The 22187-nt window shown below is 43.9% G+C and overlaps 1 protein-coding gene across 2 annotated transcripts in view; it reads right to left on the bottom strand.

Annotated features, from left to right (window-relative positions):
- PRKCG (protein kinase C gamma) overlaps positions 1 to 22187 on the bottom strand; it is a 1134441-nt gene that overhangs the window by 7072 nt on the left and 1105182 nt on the right. For both annotated transcript variants that reach the window (XM_085616481.1, XM_085616482.1), the window contains 2 exons: positions 20726 to 20833; positions 18135 to 18275 (listed from right to left, as the gene is read on the bottom strand). In XM_085616481.1, coding sequence (XP_085472607.1) covers positions 18135 to 18275; positions 20726 to 20833 — 249 coding nt within the window. The remainder of the gene's footprint in view (positions 1 to 18134; positions 18276 to 20725; positions 20834 to 22187) is intronic.

Raw genomic sequence — 22187 nt, 5'->3', positions numbered from 1 at the left:
CTCTAGTATTTTGCGGTGTTTTATTTGTTGCTATGTGTTTTGTGTTGTGCGGTTGTTCTATGGGCTTGCAATGTAATGCCTCTGTCGTGTTGCTATGCTTTTTGTAATGGGGTTGGTGCATGGTGGATTTGCACCACATCACTTTAGTCTATTTAAGTTGCAACGTCTGCAACTGTATGCTGCTGTTTTTTCATTGTGTTATATTTTGATTTTTTTATTGTGATGTCTGCATGGTCTTGTGCTTTGTGTTTATGCTGTTGCATTATGTGTTTAATTAGCATCGTTATTCGAATGTTGTTATGTATCTCACGTTCGGCTAACAGCAACCTATAAACTGGATAAGCAGTGAAAAACTATTAACACATGGATTAAGCAGTGATACAGTAGGTGCCTTGAGGCATCCATGGCAGGTACATCCCACTAAGGTTAGGGATTACCTTCAATTCTTGGTGTAGCAGGGGAAGGAACTGGGAGAGGGAGAGTGGCCAATAAGATTCTTCCTTTACTAAAACATTAGCATTAAAGCCTTCAGAATTTAAGGATGCAACGCCTTCGGGTGCTGTGAATGACGCGGAGTCTGGGTGCATACTGTCTGCAAATGTGGCATGACTATGTTTTGGACTAATATGACTCTGTTGTGACAGGTACAAGACGTACTGTTACTAAACAGGCTAAAACAGTTTTTCCTATGTTGAAAGTGTTCTTGTGGCTAAAAGTTGCTAACATCACAAGTCCATTAAAGATTGATAATAGTCATTCAAAAAACATTCTAATGATTAACAAAAATTTGACTCAGTGGTGGTAAATATAGTTTTTGTTAAATAGACTGCAAATATTTATGTATGTAAACTTAACTTTTCTCTGCCTCAAAGCTCAGACATTTTTTAGGTCTCCTCTAGACAACGCATGCGCTGTCTCAATGAGACATGTTGTGTACCATCTATAGGCTTCAGCCTGCCCACAGGCTTCCCATTTACTCGCACCATCATCTGACTCATATTCTTTGTTATCATTTCTCCCTGGCATGCATGGTCATGCCTCTTCTTGTGTTTATCTCTTCCCCCAGAGCATGGACCAAGTGTTTGTAAACATCCACTGCTTCCTTTTTACGACTATTTAGGGACAATTGTTTTCTTTCTTTTTCAGCACTCTACAAAGTGCTCAGAACTTTACCAGCTTCATCTCCTCCCACCTGCCCTCATGCCCCATCCACAGATCACCCCCTATCCTGTCACTGCTTTTCCCTTTGTTACTGCTTTCTGTTTCCCCCACCTCCTCCCTCTCATCTCTGCTTGCTACCTGTCACCTCCCGTTGCGCCCCGTCCACAAATCACTCCCTTCCCTGACCTCATCACTGCTTTAATGCCCCACTGTAGTCTATTTCGTTCTAGTAAGTGGGGGTGTTCTGCCTTTTAATGTCCTGTTAGTGTATAATTGGCAAGCTGATTAGAGCATGTGTGCACGGCTGCTATTACTTGGCACATGTGTAGTCTCTGGTTATTTTCCGCGCATGTGGGCACTAGGTGTGTGTGCATGTATACGCCATAGGTGGTCATTCAACAATGGTGTTTATAGGTGAAAAATCAGACCTATAGTGGATCAGGTGTGAGTTATCACAAGACACAAGAATTTCAAAAGTATCTGTGTCTTCTGCTGTAATTACATAGTCACATTTCCCCTGTGTGAGATAACTGAAACGTTTGTGTCTCACCTTGTTGCTTCTCATTTCATAGGGTGGGGCTCTATTTCTTATAATTGCTCCTGTTGGGACACTTCCTTACTTTTTCCATATTCACTGGTGATGTGTTTCCGGGCGCCGTTGTTGCTTAGCTTGAATTCTCTATAAAGGTTGAATCTTGATCTCATCAAGGTCTGCCTGCCCCTCAGAGTTCATGGCAAAAGTAGGTATTTTAATATGGTTGCCGTAGCTATGCATTTCGTCCTGTAAACCAGCCTTACACTGTAATTCTTTCTGGATTTTTTTGTGCAGTTTTATATAGCGCCAACAGTACCAGAAGGTAGTGGAGTGCTTTACATTAGCACAAGTTTCTTTATTTGTGTAGTTTTACGTAGCACCAACACCACCCAAAGGTCTTGTTGCACTTTACATTAGCATCAGTTCCTTTGCAGAAGAACACATTTATTTTTGTTGGCATAGATAGATTTAGTAATTTGCACAGAATCAAGGAAGATAAGCTGACGCCGAAACTCAAACCCAGTTTCCCAGATCCATAGTTTGCAGCTATGGCCCATAAACCAAATCCTCTCCCAAGAGGACGCACTTCATCTCCCTAACCTCAGTCTCAGTTCCACGTTTTATGATTACGGCCAGATCATTTAATCTCCCTGTGGCTGCCCGCATTTGCTGTTGGTTGCCCATCCACCTCCTGCCCATCACTGCTTGCCCTCGCTGAACTCCGTAACACAGATCCCATCCTCCACAGACTCTGTTTTTCATATTTTTGAAAGGACGCCATAGCATCTCCCTAGTCTCGGCCTCATTTCCACATTTTGTGATTACGGACAAATCACTTAATCTCCCCGTTTCTAAACACAACAAGCATTGGCAAAGCCAGTAGGCTTCACATGTGAGAAATCTATTGTTTTTAGGTCTTTGCTAGACAGTGCATGCTCTGCTCAGCTAGACAGAACATGCTATGTCTCAAAGAAATGTGTTGTGTTCTAGCTATAGGATTTCCGGCTGCCCATCTCCTGACACTAGTAAAATTCAGCATCACTCAATTTTTTTTAATGCTATTCATAATGGCATGCAGGCATCATGCCCGCCTCTTGTGTGTGGCTCTCCCGTAGTGCATGGCCCAAGTACGTCTCCTTCTACTACTAGCAGTTTTCAAGCACTCCATAGGAGCACTTGTGTTTTCAGGCCGTCTGCCTTGTACACATAAACACATAAAACTAAAATACATGTGCATGTACATAAGCAAATGCATTTCTTAAAAAGTTGTTTAACAGCACATGGTTATTTTTTTTTGCATGATCTAATGGTGTTGGAGCACTCGCTCCATCCATAGTCTTGCCATAGCGCGAACACGAGCCAATTTAAGTGCTCACCAGTTACATTCCACAATGACATTCTTTTTTGTCGCTGATCCAGCTTCAATTAAGGTACTTTACCCCCATCATTGTTGCTTCCTCCCACCCTCTCCTGTCATTGCTTGCCCATCTCCCCATCCCTTCCTGCTTCCCTGTCCCCCCACTACCTCCCTCTTTACTGCTTTTTTTTTTGCACGATCCGACGGAATTGGAGCGCTTGTTCCGTCCTTCGTCTTGCCATAATCTCCCTTGTACAAATACACACATACCGCTAAAATGCATGTGCGTGTAGATAAACAAATGAATTTCTTAAGAAGTTGTTGAATCATGAACAGCAATCAGTTTTTCTTTTTGCACAATCCGATGGTATTGGAGCACTTGTCTGTCCTTCATCTTGCCATAGCACGAACACAAGTCGATGGTATTGGAGCGCTTTATGAGATCACCAGTTACATTCCACAATGTCGCCTTCAATTTTGTCACTAATCCTGCTTCAATGAAGGTATTTTTCCCCCTTCATTTTCCTCCCACCCTCTCCCATCATTGCTTGTCCATCTCCTCATCCCCCTCCTCCTTCCCTGCTTGACCCGCCCCCCCACTACCTCCATCGTTGCTGCTGCTTTTATTTATTTGATTTTTTTGTACGATCCTGTGGCATTAGAACACTTGTTCCATCTTCCCATACTGCTAATACCAACCGATGGTAAAGGAGTGACTTAAGTGTCACCAGTTACATTACACAATTACACATTCATTGCCGAACGCAGGGGGAAGCGTAAGTGATTTGCCCAGAATCGCAAACTGTTCAGCCGACCCTGAGATCCTCACTTCACTTCAAAGGTCCTCATCTGTTTCTCACTATCACTTTCACATTTGCTCAGCAAGACCCCATCAACACCGAATAAACATTAGCAAAGTCAATAGATCTTAGCAATGCCCGAGCTATTGGCCTTGTAAATCTAAATGTCTTTTAGTCATGTTGTCTAGCAGTACCTCTGCTGTTCATCATGGATAAAAGTCACTGAAAAAAAGCGCTATGATGCAGCCAGCGAAGGCCATGTAATAGTGCTCTTTTTTTTAAGGATGGGCAGAACAATAAACTCAACATGTGGGGGGCGAAGTGGCTCGGCTTCGGCTAAACATCCAGTGATTCTGGGCTTTCAGTGACTTTCAGCCATGTTGAACAGCAGATGTGCTTCTAGACAACATAGCTAATATACATTGACAAGGCCACTAGCTCGGGCACTGCAGAGAGCGATTGGCTTTACCAATGCTTGTTTAGACAATTCTCTCCCTTCCCCAGTTACAGTGATTAACTTTGATGTAATGTGAAAAATCTCTTGCTGGTAGTGTACAGTAAGCTTGGTTCTCTGGCATGAAAACAGGGAGAAGTTAATTATTGGTCATCCACTACCAATTGTCAAGGAGTGCAGGAGATCGGAGAAAAGTAGATGATACAACAAAGCCCAGTGTGGTTCCTGGATATCTAGAATGTAGATGATAAAGGGGTGTGAATGAGACCTTTCGTGGTGGTCTGTTACTAACCAATGACTTACCACTATCATCATGAAGGAACTTGGCCTCTAAACAATCCAAAAATACCTTTCAAGGGTTTCCTCACTGTAATAAGATCAGTCCTTGAGTGGGACTTCCAAGCTCTACACACTGGCCCTGGGTTCTGCACTTTGTAAAACTCCCCATAGCAAGGTTTCCTGTGACTGTTTACCAGAAATCAATAGGAAATACTTAAAAAGGAGGTCTTTTAGGACACAGGAATTGGAAGAGAGTTTTCAGCAATCACTGGTTAGTATGGCTTGTACGAAAAGCTGGCACCCACCACTTCCTTGGAACACAACTGAACTGGAGAATAAAAGAAGTGAAAAAAACCTATTGTTAAGTCTGCTTGGAAGAAAATTAAGGTTTGGACATACCTTCTGTTTTAGCCCAGCTCTACAATTGATCCCAAGGGTCAGCACTCCCTAAGGGAGACTTAAGGAGATAAAAGGCTGAAGAAGGACGTCCTGCATGAAGCTCTGTGGTGATCCATGTCTGGAGTCATTGTTTGAGAATGTCTCTCATGGCTGAACTGTTGTCTAGACCCTAAAAGCCTATGGGGCAGTGAAATTTGGATCCACCCATACATGTTTAATTAGGCTACATATATTCGTGTGTATGGCCTTTTGTGGCCGTGTGATGTAACCTTATTAACAAAATGTAGTGCACTTTAACAGTTACAGAGAGTGCATTTATTGTGTAATCCTGACATTTATATGAATGTGTATATTAAAGTTTTCTTTACAGTAACAATGAGTTGCAGTTCTCACATATATATACATCTGTGTGGTTTGAATAGCATTGTATTCATTATATGTTCACATATTTCTTTAAATAATACTGTCCATTCATTTTAAAACTGAAAATGCATCTATTTGAAAAGTGCTCTAAATCTATATTATAACTGTATATGTATCTATAATCATGCATCTAAAATGTGCACTGAAATGCTTGTTGTAGTAAAGTTGACCAAAGGCCTTAAGCTTTTGGATTTTGAAATGCTTAACTTTTAACCTGATGGCTTGCTTTGGATGTGAGTGTTTTTCTCTTCTCTACAGGTGCAGCTGTATTCGCTCATGGTTAAAGAAAGGCACATTGTGTGAAAGAGATAGTGAGGCTCGAAGGAGTATTCTTGGCAAGGAAAGAAGATTAAATGAAGGAAGGGAGGACTACTGCCCGAGTGGAATGAGGAGACCGGAGGAACCCATGGACATTTTAATGTGTAGACCAAAGGAAAGAAATCTTGAGTGTAGTTGCCAGGTTTATTGTTTGAAGATGGGAATTAATTGGACATGTGACCTGGGATTCTCAAGGGTTTTCTTGGTGGGTACAATTGGGCAATGCACTTTAGCATTGTTTAGATTCCCTTTAGACTCTAAGAGGTACAGACCTCTTTGCGACATCTTTGTTGTGTGGCTTTATGCTGTACAATATACTTTACCCTTGAGAACTTATACAGAAGTTCTGCTATGCTGACACCTTGCTCTGCTTCCCCGATTAATAGGATTTCCCTGATTCCAAATTCAAATAGGGTTTAGCAGGTCTTCTTAAGTAAGGCAAGAGGATCTTAACTTTCCATCTACGCATCAGACTATTTTTCATTCTTTGTATAACGGCTGCTGAATTCCTCATTTGTTTTCTGTTATTGAGGATCAATTTTATCCATCCCTCTGGATATCCTTTAGTGATTCTGTATTTTTATGCTATATTTTTGCAACTGATTTACATCAGCTTGACTGTGAATTTATATTAAATCAATAATTAATCCCATCAATTGTGCTTTTTCTGTGATTTAAACAAGTGGCATTCTTTTCACTGAATGAAGTCTTTCTTTTCTTATGTCCTGATAAAGACCTGGTAAGACAAATAATTCAATCTACGGGTCGAAAATGTACTTTACAGGATACACTTGAGGTGACTGGGCAAATATAATACTTTACAATTGCCCTTTGGAAGCATTTTGATTATGCAGCCAGGCATATCTTTTGAGTTTTTTCACCTTCGCTGTTGTCACTACTCAAAAAAACTGTGCTGCTTCACAATTTTATCTGGAGTACCTGTTTATACCTGTGCAATTAATAGGCATTATTAAAAAACAAAATTTCCTTTAATAAGCTGGTTGTGTGTCTTCTAAGTGACTGATCACTGCATGAGGACACAGTGAAGGCCTTGCTAAAACATTGATTGGATCTTTAGAATAGGTCTGTCAGAAACATTGCTGTCTGTACCGCTTAATAAACCCAGGTTCCGAGGAATACAGGGCTACCCCATAGCACATCACTGTGTCTGGTAATGTTTGTGAAATTTTGTATGTGAGTTCATAGCTTGCTTAGCTTTTTCTTGTAAGTTCTCTGAAGCCTTGTTTTGCTTTTGAAGATTAAGCGTTTTGTAAGCAAGTGCATACATATCTTTCTTAGGTTTTTCTCATGAATACTTTGAAGCCATGTCACAACTCGCAATCATTTTGTAGATGCGCGCATATCTTGTGTATTTTCCTCCCAAGAGACTCAACACAAATGGTTTTTGCAGTTTGATGAATACTATACACCTTAACAGAAGAAGTCTACCCTAGGGTTTATTTAATTGTACCTATTGGGGTCCTTTCTGTACGGTCACCCCAAACATTTGCCTTCCTTTACTAAACCTTTTTTTGTTGACTTTTAGGACTCTGAACCCTTTACTCATGGTAACCAGTGGTAAGGTGCTTGAGCTGTCTCTTTTAAACTTGGCGATATTCGTATATACCCAATTAGTATGTTTAATTTACTTGTAAAAGTCCTCTGTAAATGGTTCTATGTGTACCCAAGGCCTGTAAATCAAATAAATTCTCCCAGTGGGCTTAAGCACTCTTTGTGCCACCCACTAAAGTAGCACAATGAAATCTGTCTCAGGTCTGCCATTACTACTGTAATGCAGTTTGAAACTGCTATTTCAACCTGAACAAATAAACCTTTTGCCAGGCCTAAACCTTCCTTTTTAATACTTATGAATAACCCCTAAAGTAGACCCTAAAGGCTCATAGGGCAGGGAGCATGGCATTTAAAATGTCACATGACTGTGAACGGCTCTCTTGAAGATTATTGTGTGTTCCTTCCACACATGTGGACAAAAAGGGCCTTGTTGTACAGGGAGCAGATCTTCCTGACAGAATGGCTAGGGAGGAGTTGTGCCCTGCCCCATTTACACTTCAGAGGGCCCTGCCTGCAGCACCCAAAGGGACCTCAGACCAGGCCTGCCCATGCCTTTGTCACTCTAGACAGTTTGAAGCCAAAACCAGGGGCAGGGGTATCACTGACCAGAAACAGTTGGCGAGTAGGCCAGGGCTTGCCTCCTCTGCCCCCACACACAAAGGCTGGCACTAGGTATAAATGTGGCACCTTCCAAATCTCTCATGAGAACACTTCTGGGCCTGTGGAATATTCAGAAGAAAGACTGCTCTCCTGCCTGAAGAAGGAAGACTGAACCTGCTTGCCCTGAACCCAGGATCCCCAGAAGTGACACCAAGGGTTAGTTGGCTGACCTCCTGTTTGAGCTACAGGAACACAACAAGCTTTTGAATTCCTTCTCTTCAACTGCCATGCTGACCAGCACCCACAGGACCTGCCTGAGCCCTGATACTGGCCTTTGCTTGAGTTGGTCCTGATCTCCAAGAGGTGCCCCCCAGGTCATGGACCCTTAGCTGGCATCCAAGTGTACTTTTCCTGCCTCAAGACAGAACTCTTGGCAAAAATCCAGATGCTTTTTGGCTCCTTACAACTGCAAGCAAACTCTTTGCATCAAGAAATGACTGTCCACGATGCCTGCCAATGTGAAGCTTCAGCTATGACCTGCTCTTCGCATCAGCTATTATGCCATGTCTCCCGCCAACACAAACCTCCAGCAATGACCTGCTCATCGCACCAAACTGGGGCTGCCCACATCGACCGTCAACACAAAGCTCCAGTGGTGACCTACTACTCGTGCTAACAACAGACACCTTGGGACACCTGCCAGGTGAGACTTCCCGCGTGGACTTCGACTATGAGAAGGTAAGCCTATGACTGGGACAAACTTGTTCCCTGTTTCCAGTGCCTGCTCCATCATTGTCGAACGGAACTTATGATTTGACCTTCTACAAGTGCAAAGCTCTGTGACTTTTGGTGCTATTTTTCACTTAGAACTTTAAAAATTCATAACTTTGGAACTACTGATCAGATTTGTGTTGCTTTGCTCTCATTTTATTTAGTACCTTTTACTCTATTATTCTAAATTGGTTTGAGATTTTTCTTTGTGTTGTTTTCGCTTTATTACTGTTTGAATACTGCACAAATACTTTACACATTGCCTCAGTTAAGCCTGCCTGTATTTGTGTCAAGCTACTAGAAGGTTAAGTACAGGATTAAATAGTGTGTGTTTATCACTTACTTGTGAGGGTCTGGAGGGCCCCTCCCTCAACTAATAGCCCAATTTCTTACTGTACCCAAGAAGTGTAATTGGCAGTTTACTAGGAAACATAAATGATGTTATCCTCAGTCTCAAAGACCCCTCCCACCATTCTAGAAAAGGTTTTTTCTAAAGAAACAATATTCCCTGAAACAGTTATGATGTGTTCTGATATACTGCACTAGCTATTTCTTCACTGACTGAACTACTAGAAGAGTGTTGAAAAATAGTACCAGACTGCACTGTTGAGAGTTATGGCTAACTATATCAAAGTTCTTTAAAAGCCTTGGGTACCATTTGTGCCTTCAATTTTCGACGTGAGCCAATAAGTCACTACATGCCCAAATTGCATTAAAAGGAGAGACACATTCTGTGAACAGAACACTGCAGAATTCTCTTTTTAGATTTGGGGTTAGCCAAGATCCTTTGATTTTACTAAAATTATATGAATAATGTACCTACCTCCTTATATGAGCTTTTCTGACAACTCTCTTCGTCATCCATTGGACTGTAATTGTGCCATTCAGATTTTTCTTCCACCCACTACACCATACAGCATAGGGCAATGGACGAGCCCTCTTCAGACATTGATTATCTTCAGTGAGTGACGACATTCTGCTCTTTCACAAGGAGCACATGCACACATAAAGTAGTTTCCTTCAGTTCCAGGGACTACTAAGCCAATATGTGTTTTTTGAGAGCAAAAGACATTTTTGCTTTTATCCTCTGTTTTTTTCAGATTGCTGAAAGCACAACAGCTTGCCAAACAGTAATGCTTTACAAAAAAAATGAAAAAACAAGCATTTGACAACGCCTAAATGCTGGCAGCCAACACTACACCTAATGGCTTTGTCAATGCTTGTTTATTACTGTATTAAGATTTGCATGAGGAACTAAAGCTTGCTTGACCTGCACCCAAAGCTATGAAAAATGAGGACATGTTTAAACTCTGGCTTATGGATGAGTCTGCATAGATGGTGGGAGACCAAATCTCAAAACAGGGCCTCTGCAACAATGTCTCTCAATACTTCAGCAACACAATTGCCACCTTTTATAGCAAATTGAACCCACAACCGTCCAATGCCTGCCAATCTTATCCAAACAACCAATGCTAGCCACATGGCTCACCATCACCCCAGAAGAGAGCGCCGCCACCATGATTAACTAAAGGGTCCCATCTGACTTCTATCCCACCACGTCTTCTCCAGAGGACTGTAATCCATCAGTGCCATGCTCACACCCATTCTAAACACCTCCACCTCTTCCACAGCTTTCACTGATGATTCGAAACATGCAACTGTCATGTCTTTGCTGATGAAACACTCTACGGACCTATCAACCCTTGCTAACTATAGACCGATCTCCCTGCTACTATTTCCGTCGAAGACCTTAGAGAAAATCATCAACAGATTCATCACTGAATACCTCAATGACCACAAACTCTTTGCTAACACTCAGTCTGGTTTCAAATCCAACCACAGCACAGAAACAACACTAATAGCTGCCATGTATGACTCAGAACAGAGGAGAAATAGCAGCCCACATCCTACCAGACATAACTGCACCATTTGAAACATTCTCCCACTCCATCCAAAACCTACAAGACATCGGAATCCAAAGACACTCACTCTGATGGATCTGCTCCTTCCTGACTAGAAGGACCCAGTCAGTAAGCCTGGCACCATACACCTTGAATGCCGTAACCTCATCTGCGGAGTACCACAAGGATCCTCTATGAGTCCGACCATGTTCAACACATATTTGATCCCTCTGTTAATCATCCACAAGACCAAAATTGTGATCTTTAGGAAAAGCACTTTACAGTGGTACTGCACCTGGCGGACAATAGAGCTAGGGCCAGTGCTTCAGTTGACGCGGTGGTCGCTGGTCACTGGCATTTATTTTTCGGGTACCGGCACTTATTTTTCTGCATCAGATATTTAGCAAAGCAAAGAGAGGGAAAAACACACATATCGGAAGGCGAGAGGAAGAGAAAGATGCAACACAGTCACAAATGGAGAATGCAGGAACCTGCAAGAATGAAAAAAGGGCATGGAATGTTTGATAGTGCATTAAAGAGGCCTTAGGGGAATTAAGGCTACCAACTTTGCTATTCGGTGCATGGACATTTAATTGCACTATTAGACCTGGCTTGTCCAGAGGGTTTATCCCCAGACTTTTTGGCCTCCTCTTTTGGACCCTGTTTTTGTTGGTTTTATGACTCTGGACACTTTACCACTGCTGATCAGTGCTAAAGTGCCTATGCCCTGCCTGTAAATTTGTATGATGGGTTGGTGATTCCATGATTGGCATATTTGATTTACTGGTCAGTTCCTAGTACAGTGCACTGTTGTGCCCAGGGCCTGTAAATCAAATGCTGCTAGTGGGCCTGCAGCACTGACTGTGCCACCCACATGAGCAGCCTGTAAATGTAACTCAGACCTGCCACTGCAGTGTCTGTGCGCAGTTTGTTACTGCCATGTCGACCTGGCAAGTGCACCCACTTGCCAGGCCCTAACTTTCCCTTTTCTTATATGTGAATCACCCCTAAGGTAGGGGTGGGTGCAGTGTATGTGAAAGGTAGGACATGCCCTGATGTGTGTGGCATGTCCTGATAGTGACATACTGCCAATTTAGGCTTTCACTATTGAAAGTCTATCTGTCCCATAGGGTAGAATAGGAGTTTATTTATAACATCTTAAAAAATAACTTCGCATTGGGCCAAGATAGAAAGATGGAGTTTAGCAGGCCTGAACTCAGAATATAAAAATGCATCTTTTAGTAAAGATGATTTTTATATTGTGTATTTGAAAATACCACTTGTAGAAAGTAAGTATTTTCTTGCTTAGCTATCCTGTGTGCCTCTGCTTGTTTGCATATTGACTAACTGGCTTTGGAGTGACAGGGGCTGGGGAGGTGCATTCTCTCATACAGCCACCGAGGGGTTTTTATTTATTTATTTTGAGTGTTTTGTATAGCGCGAACAAGACCCTTGCGGGTATCAGAGTGCTTTACAAGGCAGATATAGGTGGTAGATATAGGCGTAAACACTGTGAGTTAGATAGATACATAAATGGTATCAAATATAAATAAACACATATATACATGAATTCAAAATAGTTCAGATGAATTTGGCCAAAACGATGGCTTTCACTTTTTTTTTTTTAAATGTTGTGGATGGTTTCAGTCTTGTGTCAGGAGGCAAGACGTTTCAAATCCTGGGGGCCATTCTTGAGAAGCTACGGTTATATGTTTTCTTCTTGGAAAATCGTTGTGGTTTCAATAGAAGGTTATCGGAACTCCTGGTAGTTCTGATACCACCCAATGGTACCAATTTATCCGCTAGATATCTTGGGGTTTTGTGGTGCAGTGCCTTGTGTGTCATGCAGGCAATTTTCAAATGGATTCTGGCTTCGAAATGTAGCCATTTGAGGGCATGAAGGTCAGGGGAGATGTGAAAATTTCTTTTGGAGCCTGTAATGAGTCTGGCGGCTGCGTTGATTGAGGCTCTAAGAGGGTCTGTAGTAGATCTGGGAAGGCCGTAGAGAGCGACACTCCCATAGTCCACTCTGGGAATTACAAGAGTCTGAACTGCCTGTTCAAAGTCATTTGCGGGAATGAAGGGTTTCAATCTTCTCAGCGTAGTCATTTGGAAATGTGCTCCTTTCGATGCTGCGCTGAAGTGATTCTGCTTATTAAGCTTATTATCCAAAGTTATTCCTAGTCATTTCACAGAGTCTATAATTCGAGGTTGGCCGTCGAGTGCAGTTAGATGCTTCATCCACTCGTGGATGGTGTTTGTTTGGCTGGGGGGCGATTAGGAGGAATTCTGTTTTGAGGGTGTTTATCTTTAAGTGGTTTTTGGTGAGCCAGGTTTGTGTTTTCTGTAACGTTGAGTTAAGGGACTTGATGTCTTCCAGTGAGTGGACCTTAATGTAGAGTTGTGTGTCGTCTGCGTACATGTGATATTGGACATTTGTGGAGTTGAGAAGCACGGTGAGTGGTTCCATAAACAGACTGAAGAGTGTCGGAGAGAGGGAAGAACCCTGGGGTACTCCTAGAGTGACAGGGGTGGGCTTGGATAGAGATTGATTGATCTTGATTTTTTGTGTTCTGTTTTGGAGGAAGGAAGTAAACCAATTTAGAACTGTTCCAGATAGTCCCATTCTAAGCTTCAGGAGGTCTAGTAGGTTTTTGTGTTTGACGGTATCAAAGGCTGAGGATAGGTCCAGGAGGATTAGCAAACAAGCTTTGTTTTCGTCCAATATTTGAAATGCGTCATCTATAATATGGGTCATGGCTGATTCGGTGCTGTGCCCGGACCGAAAACCAGATTGGAATTTATCAAGCAGGTTGAAGTGTTCTATGTGGTTACTAAGCTAATTGTGGACACACTTTTCTAATAGTTTGGCCAGAGTAGGGATGTTGGATATAGGGCAGTGGTTATTCAGGTCAGACAGGTCCGCCGAGGGTTTCTTTAGTATGGGGGAAACCTGTCCAGCTTTGAGGATATCTGGAACGGCTCCTTGGAGAAGGGAAGGGTTTATGATCATAGTCCAAAGGGGCACTAACATTGAAATGAAGTCTTTTAGCTGGGTTGCAGGGAGAGGGTCAATAAAGTGATTGGAGGGATTCAGAGACGTGAGTGTTTTTAGGATATTTTCTTCACTGTAGAGGTTGAAGGCGATCCAGGAGGCATTGTTTTTTAATTCATGCTTTGCGGGACAAGTAAGCAAGGTTGTCATTGATGTCAATGAGGTGGGCATGGGTGGGTCAGTATGGGATAGTGGATCGTTAAGGAGTTCAATCTTTATGTTGTTGGTCTTGGTTGTTAAAAAGGAGGCAAATTCTTCGCAATTGGGGAGTGTTTCTCAATCGATTTGGGGGAGTGGGCGAAGCCCTTAGATTGAGATTTGATTATTTCGAATAATCTTTTGGGACGATTCTTGGCCTGGTCTAATTGTTTGCTAATAAAGTCAACTTTCGATCATCTGATCGTCTGTAATAGGAGTTTCTCTTGCTTCTTAGTAGTTTGAGGTGGTCGGAGGATGGTGCAGCTCTCCATTGTCGTTCAATTGCTCTAAGTGATCTTCTGTCTTCATTTAGCCTACTATCATACCAGGGGGTTTATTAATTTAGAGGTGACACTTTTCAATTGTAGGGGAGCTAGTTTGCCTAGTGCCAAGTTCATAGCGTGGAAGTAGTGATTAGTCAGATCATGAACATGCTCTAATCAATCAGGTGGAGACAAGAGGGTTGGACAGGCGGTTACGAGTGAGACAGGATTTACGTTATTTAGATTTCTCTTCCAGAGTTTTGATCTTGTGGGTTGTATAGAGAGTGGTTCAATAGCTTCATTGATATGGAAAGTGATGATGTGATGGTCAGACCAGTCACAGGGGAGGATCGATTCCAACTGGGTGGAGTCCATTTTGGAAATTACTAGATCCAAGGTTGAACCTTTTTCATGGGTGGGATTATCACAAATTTGGGACAGGTTAAGGTCGGATAGGAATGCTTTGAGGCTATTTACCTCTGGGTCATCAAGGTCGTTCCAGTTTAGGTTGAAGTCCCCCAGGAAAATCTGAGAGTTCTGTTGTCGGTCATTAGTAGCTAGATGCATATCATGCCTTTCCTAGATGAGTCACGGCTGGGATAAATAGACCTGGGCTGCATTTAGAGTAGGGGGGAGGAGATTTATTTCACACCTGAATGGGCCTGGTCTGCCTGGGACAATGCTGTCTCCACCTGTGGAAATTTAGTTTGCAAACTGAACATTATCTGCGCCATCTTGCCTCTCCCCAGCGCCACGCACAGCGAATGCACGGCTGCCATTTTAGGCACCCCACTCTCTCCCCGCTCATTCTCGATCGCCAGCGCTTTCCCCTGGCGCTGCGAACATCCCCCGCGCGCCGGCCACCCCCGCTCTCTCATACACGGGCCATAAACCCTCTCCTTCAGCACGACCCTGCTACGGAACCACATCCGACCGACATCCCATACATGGTCATGCCTCTCCTTTGATAACCCCCTTCCTCTGCGCCCCATTGTCCGAACTGGTCCCAGGCCATCACCTAGCCCTGCGGATACAGTTTATTACCCCTACTGTAAGGGAAACACCCCACATCAAAGGGATTACAGTGGATCAAAGCCCCTACCCCCTGAGGCCCGGCCGGTTGCACACACCCCCGGGAATTGGCGGAATACCCTGCTGCGCGATAGCCATCTCCTACTGTGGGTGGGGTGGGAACTTCTACTGTAGCTATTTGTGGGAACGGATCTGAGCCGGGGCTTCAGGGGATATTCCCTCATGCATCAAGGGAATCTCAAGAATGTACTATGTGTAATAAAGCAATAAACCTGTGTATAAGAGACCAGGTCTCAGAGATGCAGTTAGAGCACCTCGTGACGATACCTTGCTGTCTGATCTGATGTGTTCTGCTCCGACGGAATAAAACTTTGTTTCCTGCCTTCCAGTCTCCGGCGCCTGCCTCTTTCATTGGTAAATTATCGAGTGGTATGAGAGGCGATTACCGCCGGGCAAATACTTGAAAGGTTATCGACTGAAACTGCCGCTACCATTTAACACACCTCCTGCCAGGCAGCTGCAACAGAGAAGACAGAACTGGTTTTGGCTGGGCAAAGAGCTGCTCTGCCATCAGAGAACAAAGGAATTTGTGCTATAAGAAGTGGGGCCCAGACCCCTGAACTTTAGATCACTGCTGAACTAAGGAACCTGCCAGGAAGAAGGACCAGGAAATCTGGAGGAAGAATACTGCCCCTGTGCTGTGTGCTGTTGGGGTTGACCTGCAATGGTTGCTCTGTCTTAGGTAGAGAAAGGACTGGACTGTGCTTTCATCATCCTGCTGTTCTCCAAGGGCTTGAAGTAGAGCTTGCCTCCTGTTGGAAGTCTCAGGGATAGAAAAGACTTTGCCAAGGAGAAGAACTGGAGAAACTGAGGAGAAATACTGCTCCCGTGCTGTTTGCTGTCTGGAGTTGGCCTGCAGTGGCTACTTCCTGCCAAGGAAAGAGAAAAGGACTTTGCTGTGTCCCCTGCTTGAGGAAGATCTTCAAGGGCTTGATGAAGAGTTTGCCTCCTGTTCTTAAGTCTCTGGGACACCAAGACTTCAACAGCTCCACTGAACTTTCTTGCTGGGAGTTCTGACCTGCCAAGAGGTGCCTATAGCTGTTCTGGGCCTCTGGAGGTTGTTCTGGCTGTGGGAGCTGGAAAAGCAATGCAAAGACGAGAAGCGTGACGCATCCATACCTGTTTCCGCTGCATCGCCAAAGAAACCGACGCATCGCCTGCTCGCGGCTCAAGAAATCACTGCACACCGCATCGAGTGCACTGGTCTCCGAAGTCCGAGATCATCGCACCGATTCTGATGCAAGCCCTGATGTACAGCTGCAAGAATCCACGCATCGTCCCAGATCGTCGCATCGAGGTGCCAGGTCTGTCCTATTGTTGGGGGACTCAGTAAGAAACAGACGCATCACCTCCCCACGCAGTAAGGAACCGATGTATCACCTCCCCTGCACAGCAGTAAGGAACCGATGCATCACCTCCTCCGGAGCAAGGAACCAACGCATCACCTCCCTTGAGTGTAAGAAACCGATGCATCACCTTCCCTGTGACCCTTTTTGTTTATGTGCGCAACACTTCCAAGGTCCTTTGTGTGAAAGTGTCACATCTGCAATTTGCTTCGAACTTAACTATTTCTACCATTGGAAAGTCATATATTATTATTACTGGATTGTGGATTGTTTTGTCGTTTTTGGTCTAGATTGGTATAGATAAGGATTACTTATTTTTCTAAACAGGTGTGGTGTCCATTTGTAGCGTTTTCACTGTATTACTGTATGTGTTCACAAATGCTTTAGACACTGCCTCTGAGAGAGGCCTGTCTGCTTGTGCCAAGCTACCAAGGGGGTGAGCAGTTGTTATTTTAGAAGTGTATCTCCCTTACCCTGACTAGGAAGAAGGGTCCGTACTTGGACAAAGGTACCTACCTCTACCAACTAGAGACCCCCATTTCTAACATACACCATCTGCCATCTTCTGAGCAGAGCTTCGGGAACCGACACTCCTTCTTATACAAACTAAACACTGCTATGACTGACACCCATCCAACGACCCATGTCAAGAACTTTAGGATCCTTATCGACAGCAAACTCGATATGACAGCCCATGTTAATGTCGTCACTACTTCATGTCCTATACCTTGAAGATGTTGATGAAGATTTTCGAATGGCTATCAACTGGAATCCGGAAAACCATCACTCATAGTCGTGTCACAAGCCCCCTGGACTGTGGGAAGACCAGGATCAACACAAAACTCACTAGAAGGCTGTAGATCATTCAGAACTCGGTGGCCAGAATCACTCTTACTCTTCCATACCACACTCACATCACACAGCACATGAAGAAGTAACAAACTAACATAAACAAACAAGCACAATTCAATCTTGTCACCCACAGTTTTAAGTCACTACATAACACAAGCCCAGCGTAACTCAACAATCACATTTGCTTCCACAATCCTTCCAGACACTTGCGCTCATCCAGACTTCTGCTTGCAACCACCCCAGCCATACGGAAAACCAGATCTGGTGTTAACGTTTTTCTTACATCGCTACTAAAGCATGGAACAACCTACCACTACATGTAGGAGACTCCTAATCCTCCCTTCTTGAATTCCGCAAGAAGCTGAAGACCTGCACCTTCAAATTGTGCCTCTAGGCCATGAGTTTGGCTAGACTCACACCTGCTCAGCAACAGGATACCCTTCTGGGTGATAGTGCGCTCTACAAAGCTGCCTATATAACATAATAGAAATAGAAACAACCCAAACAAAAAAATTACAAAACAAATGGATTTTTGAAAACTACATTAACGCAAAAGGAAAAACAAACAAAACATAGAAAATGAATTCCCAAAGGATGGTTTATGAACTTTTATGCAAATCCTTGTCTCTGATTAGCTTGTTGAAGAGTGTGTGTATGTTACCTCTTTGGGCACCAAGGCTCACCATCAGTGCCACACCTTCACCAGTCTCCTCTCAGGCACATGGCCAGAGGAGAGGAAGATATGGTTTGAAACTCACCGGGCGTGGTTTGAAAGGGGGTTGGATCTCCAGGCGCTCTAGACGATCCCACTCGATCCAGCGGAAGAAGGCATGGTCACGGATGTCCCTTTCCCCCTCACATCCTGATCCAAGGCGCTTCAGTGGATGCTTGGTTAGGAGCTGTAAGGAAGGGCAAATGTAGGAGAGTAGAAGAGAGGCAGAGGGTGAGATGTCAAAACACAGCCTACTGTGGTCATCACTGTAACTGCACATAATTAACTGCAAATACATATGCCTCAAAATGGTATTGCATGGGGGTTAACTGTAAACTAATGTTGAGCCATTTACAACCATGAAGGCAGGGTACAGCCAATTTGAATAATGCTAATGAGAATCTGTAGTCAGCATAAGGACTGCTATAGGGAATCTTTAGCCAATTCAACTGGTTCCTCCAGTTAGATCTAATTGGAGTACACAAAGCCAGCATCAGAGAGAATGCTGCATCTCTGGATTTTGGTCCACTAGCAAAGCAGTATATGGGCCAAGTAACTCATCCTAAGCAGGTGGGAAAGGTCTCGAATGAGGTGCACTCAGAGCTGTGGACGAGTCTCAGGAATGCTGCAGCAGAAATGATGATGTATGCATTGAGGTGCATGTGCATTAAATTGGGAGTGTTGAAAATGGAACAACATGTCTGTTAATGGACAATGGCAGCGCTGAGCACTAGTCATTGTCAATGAGCTATGTGAAAATCATGGCACTGAAAGCCTGAGAGGTATATAGGGTAGGCATGAGGCACTGGATTTGGCAATAGAACAGCACCTTCAAGTGGCTGCAGGGCTGGGACAGAGCGATTCACCTGTCATGCATGTGGGTGTCTGTCCAGAACTTTCAGAGAGTCCGGACTGTTGTAAAATCTCCTACCCTACTTTCACAGCCCTGAACAAGCATTAGTAGTGTCAACAGCTTTGATCCTACCGTACTGTGAAGGATTTCTCATTCATCAGTAAAACTTAGAGTACAGATGCCACATGGGCATTAGCAGTGCAAGCTTCATTCCCTCACAGGAATAAGTACTGCGTGACAGCAGCATTGCAGTCTTCCTGTTCATACATAACAGGTACAACACATACATTAGTAGCGTAAGCTTCCCTTCATGACAGGCCACACAAAGTGTAGCAGCTTAAGTACAGAACGGGTAGTGTGTGGCAGGCGAAGAACAAACTCCCCTCCCTGGCAGGGAATGTACAATATGGCTGCCACAATACAAGTATCACTTCCATCACTACAGAACAGGTACAGCATGACCATCAGGACTGCAAGCTTTCCTCCCTCCCTCACAGAACATTTACAGCACAGGCAGCTGTATGCAGCTTCCTGATTGCACAGGTAATGGCCAGTCATAGTAATCGATGTACATCTAAAAGTCGACATCTGAAGTATCATATGGATTATTGGTAAATTAGAATGAACCAGTCTCTGGGAGGTACATTCACCCAAACATAAGTCAGACATGGAGTTTTGGGAGGCTGGCCTTGGATGCAGTAGCAGATCATGGGGATTGAGGCATGCTACGGATAACTGGGGGAAGGAATTCCTAAGAGGTGTAAATCTAAGAGATGTAAGTCCATAGGTGACAGCACAATAGATAATAAATGGAGACATTACCAGTAGCCGATGGAGCATTGGAAAGCTTGGTCTAGAGTTCTGCAGTGACTGTGGAAGGTATGCCACTGGTGGTCAATGGAATGTGGAGAGCAATTCATGACCTAGGAAGGTTGGGGTGAAATCTCAGTCTATCTGGGGGTGTCCTGGCAATCTGGGGGTTGGGGTGGGGTGGTACAGAGAGAATGCAAGAGGGGATATTGGTTACAGCTCAAGGGCCAATGGGAAAACATAAGCCTACCTTAGAAGGCTGAAAGTCAATTGTCTGTGATAGGCGGGAGGGGGAGTGAGGAGTTCTAATGAACACACAGCACCCACCCAAATTACAATACTATCTTGAACAGAGTGTGTTTCTTACACCACTCAAGCTGTCTGTTGTCCTTGTCTCAGAAATTGCTTTCCACTCACAATCAAACCACATACCATGGTGAATGGTGGGATGGTCTGGAGAGCGGGGCCTTTATGGGAGTTGCCAAAGGAGTAGGACAGGAGAGGAGGGAAGGGGCCTGGTGGTATTATGGGAATGCCGAACCAGGCAGAGAGCGGCATTGGTCAAGTAGGAATGGGATCCAAGCAAGGAAGGTGTCAGCAGGTGACACAAAAGGGTAGGACATCCTGCCTTGGAACAGAGTCTACTTCTCAACAATAATCCTGCTGCACAATTCACAGATTGTGCCCCTAGTGGTCATTCTCTCACTCAACAAATGCAAACAAAGAGAAAGTCGCGGCTTCATCTCCTTCTCCAAGATGGCTGTAAATTCATATGAGAAGATTTGTCCGCCTTTGCTTAATGTGATTAGCAACTCAGAGCTGCAATCTTCACAGTTCAAGGACATGCAAAAGAGCCAGTTACTGCGTGGGGAGTAAGCCAACTGTTTAAGGATGGACACCAATAGGTACAACAACAAAAACCGCAAAAGTGGCCAGGAGCAAATATATACAACATGAACATCCCCTTGACCTACCCCTTTGCAGATGGAGACAGCTTCCCTTGACAGAGACTTGGGATAAGACACTGTCTGCTCCATGATGGACTGGAAAAGTTCGTCCTCATCCTCGCCATCAAAAGGAGGCTGCCCCGAAGAAGATGGAACAAAATGAAAATAAAAATCCGAACTATGCAACAACGAGACAGCATTGTGCCATTCATGGCCATCGCTACCTTTGTAGGTTTTAAGGTGTACCTCTGCCCGTGGAACTGGTGTGCATGGGTTGGCCTATCGGTAAACCATTACACTGCAGTAGATCCACACTACAGTGCAATAGTGTCAGCCACCACACTCAAATCAGGATCTACACTACAGCTCCAGGAACCATACTACAGTGTACTAATGTCTGGGTCCACACTACAGTGCATTAGTGTCAGCCACCACACTCAAATCAGGATCTACACTACAGCTCCAGGAACCACACTACAGTGTACTAATGTCTGGGTCCACACTACAGTGCATTAGTGTCAGCCACCACACTCAAATAAGGATCTACGCTACAGCTCCAGGAACCACACTACAGTGTACTAATGTCTGGGACCACACTACAGTGCATTAGTGTCAGCCACTACACTCAAATCAGGATATACACTCCAGCTCCAGGAACCACACTACAGTGTACTAATGTCTGGGTCCACACTACAGTGCAGTAATGTCAGCCACCACACTCAAATCAGGATCTACACTACAGCTCAAGTAACCACACAGCAGTGTACTAATGTCTGGGTCCACACTACAGTGCATTAGTGTCAGCCACCACACTCAAATCAGAATCTACACTACAGCTCCAGGAACCACACTACACTGCACTGCACTAATGTCAAGATTCACACTACAGTGCATGAATCTGTGTCATGTATCCTACTGCACTGAAATAATGTGAGGATTCTCACTATTGCACAACAGTGCCAGGGTACACACAACAGTGCACTATTGTCTTGATTTATAATTACAGGCAGAGCCAGAGAGGCCACAATGCTTTAGTCCACAGGTAACAGGATTCAAACTAACAACCAAATTCAACATGTAAAATCATATTATAGTGCACTAGCGAGAGGATCAATACTAGACTGCATGAGTGTCAGAATTCACAACGACCACCACCAGAGTCTAAATTGCAATACACGAAGGACCGAACCCTCACTATTGTGAACTAATGACTTGATTCATACATACAGCTACCACCACCATTATGATCCTCTGAGTGACTCACTATTAATAGACTTCATCATGGCTGCCACCAACATCCAGCAAATATTCAAAGATAGTGCACTAGTCTCAACCTTCAAAGGCACACACAGAAATCAACATCAAATTGACTACTCAGTCCACGGTGTACTACATGTGTTTGTTACATTATTCTGATCTTGTTTTATTCTTTGCTTTTTCATCATTCATTATTCTAAATGGTTTCCATGTAGCCTCTAGAGATTAACTA

The sequence above is a fragment of the Triturus cristatus genome, chromosome 7 (assembly GCF_964204655.1).
Source record: "Triturus cristatus chromosome 7, aTriCri1.1, whole genome shotgun sequence".
Taxonomy (NCBI): domain Eukaryota; kingdom Metazoa; phylum Chordata; class Amphibia; order Caudata; family Salamandridae; genus Triturus; species Triturus cristatus.
The sequence above is the reverse complement of the archived record's forward strand: the minus strand, read 5'-3'. Positions and strand labels throughout refer to the sequence as shown.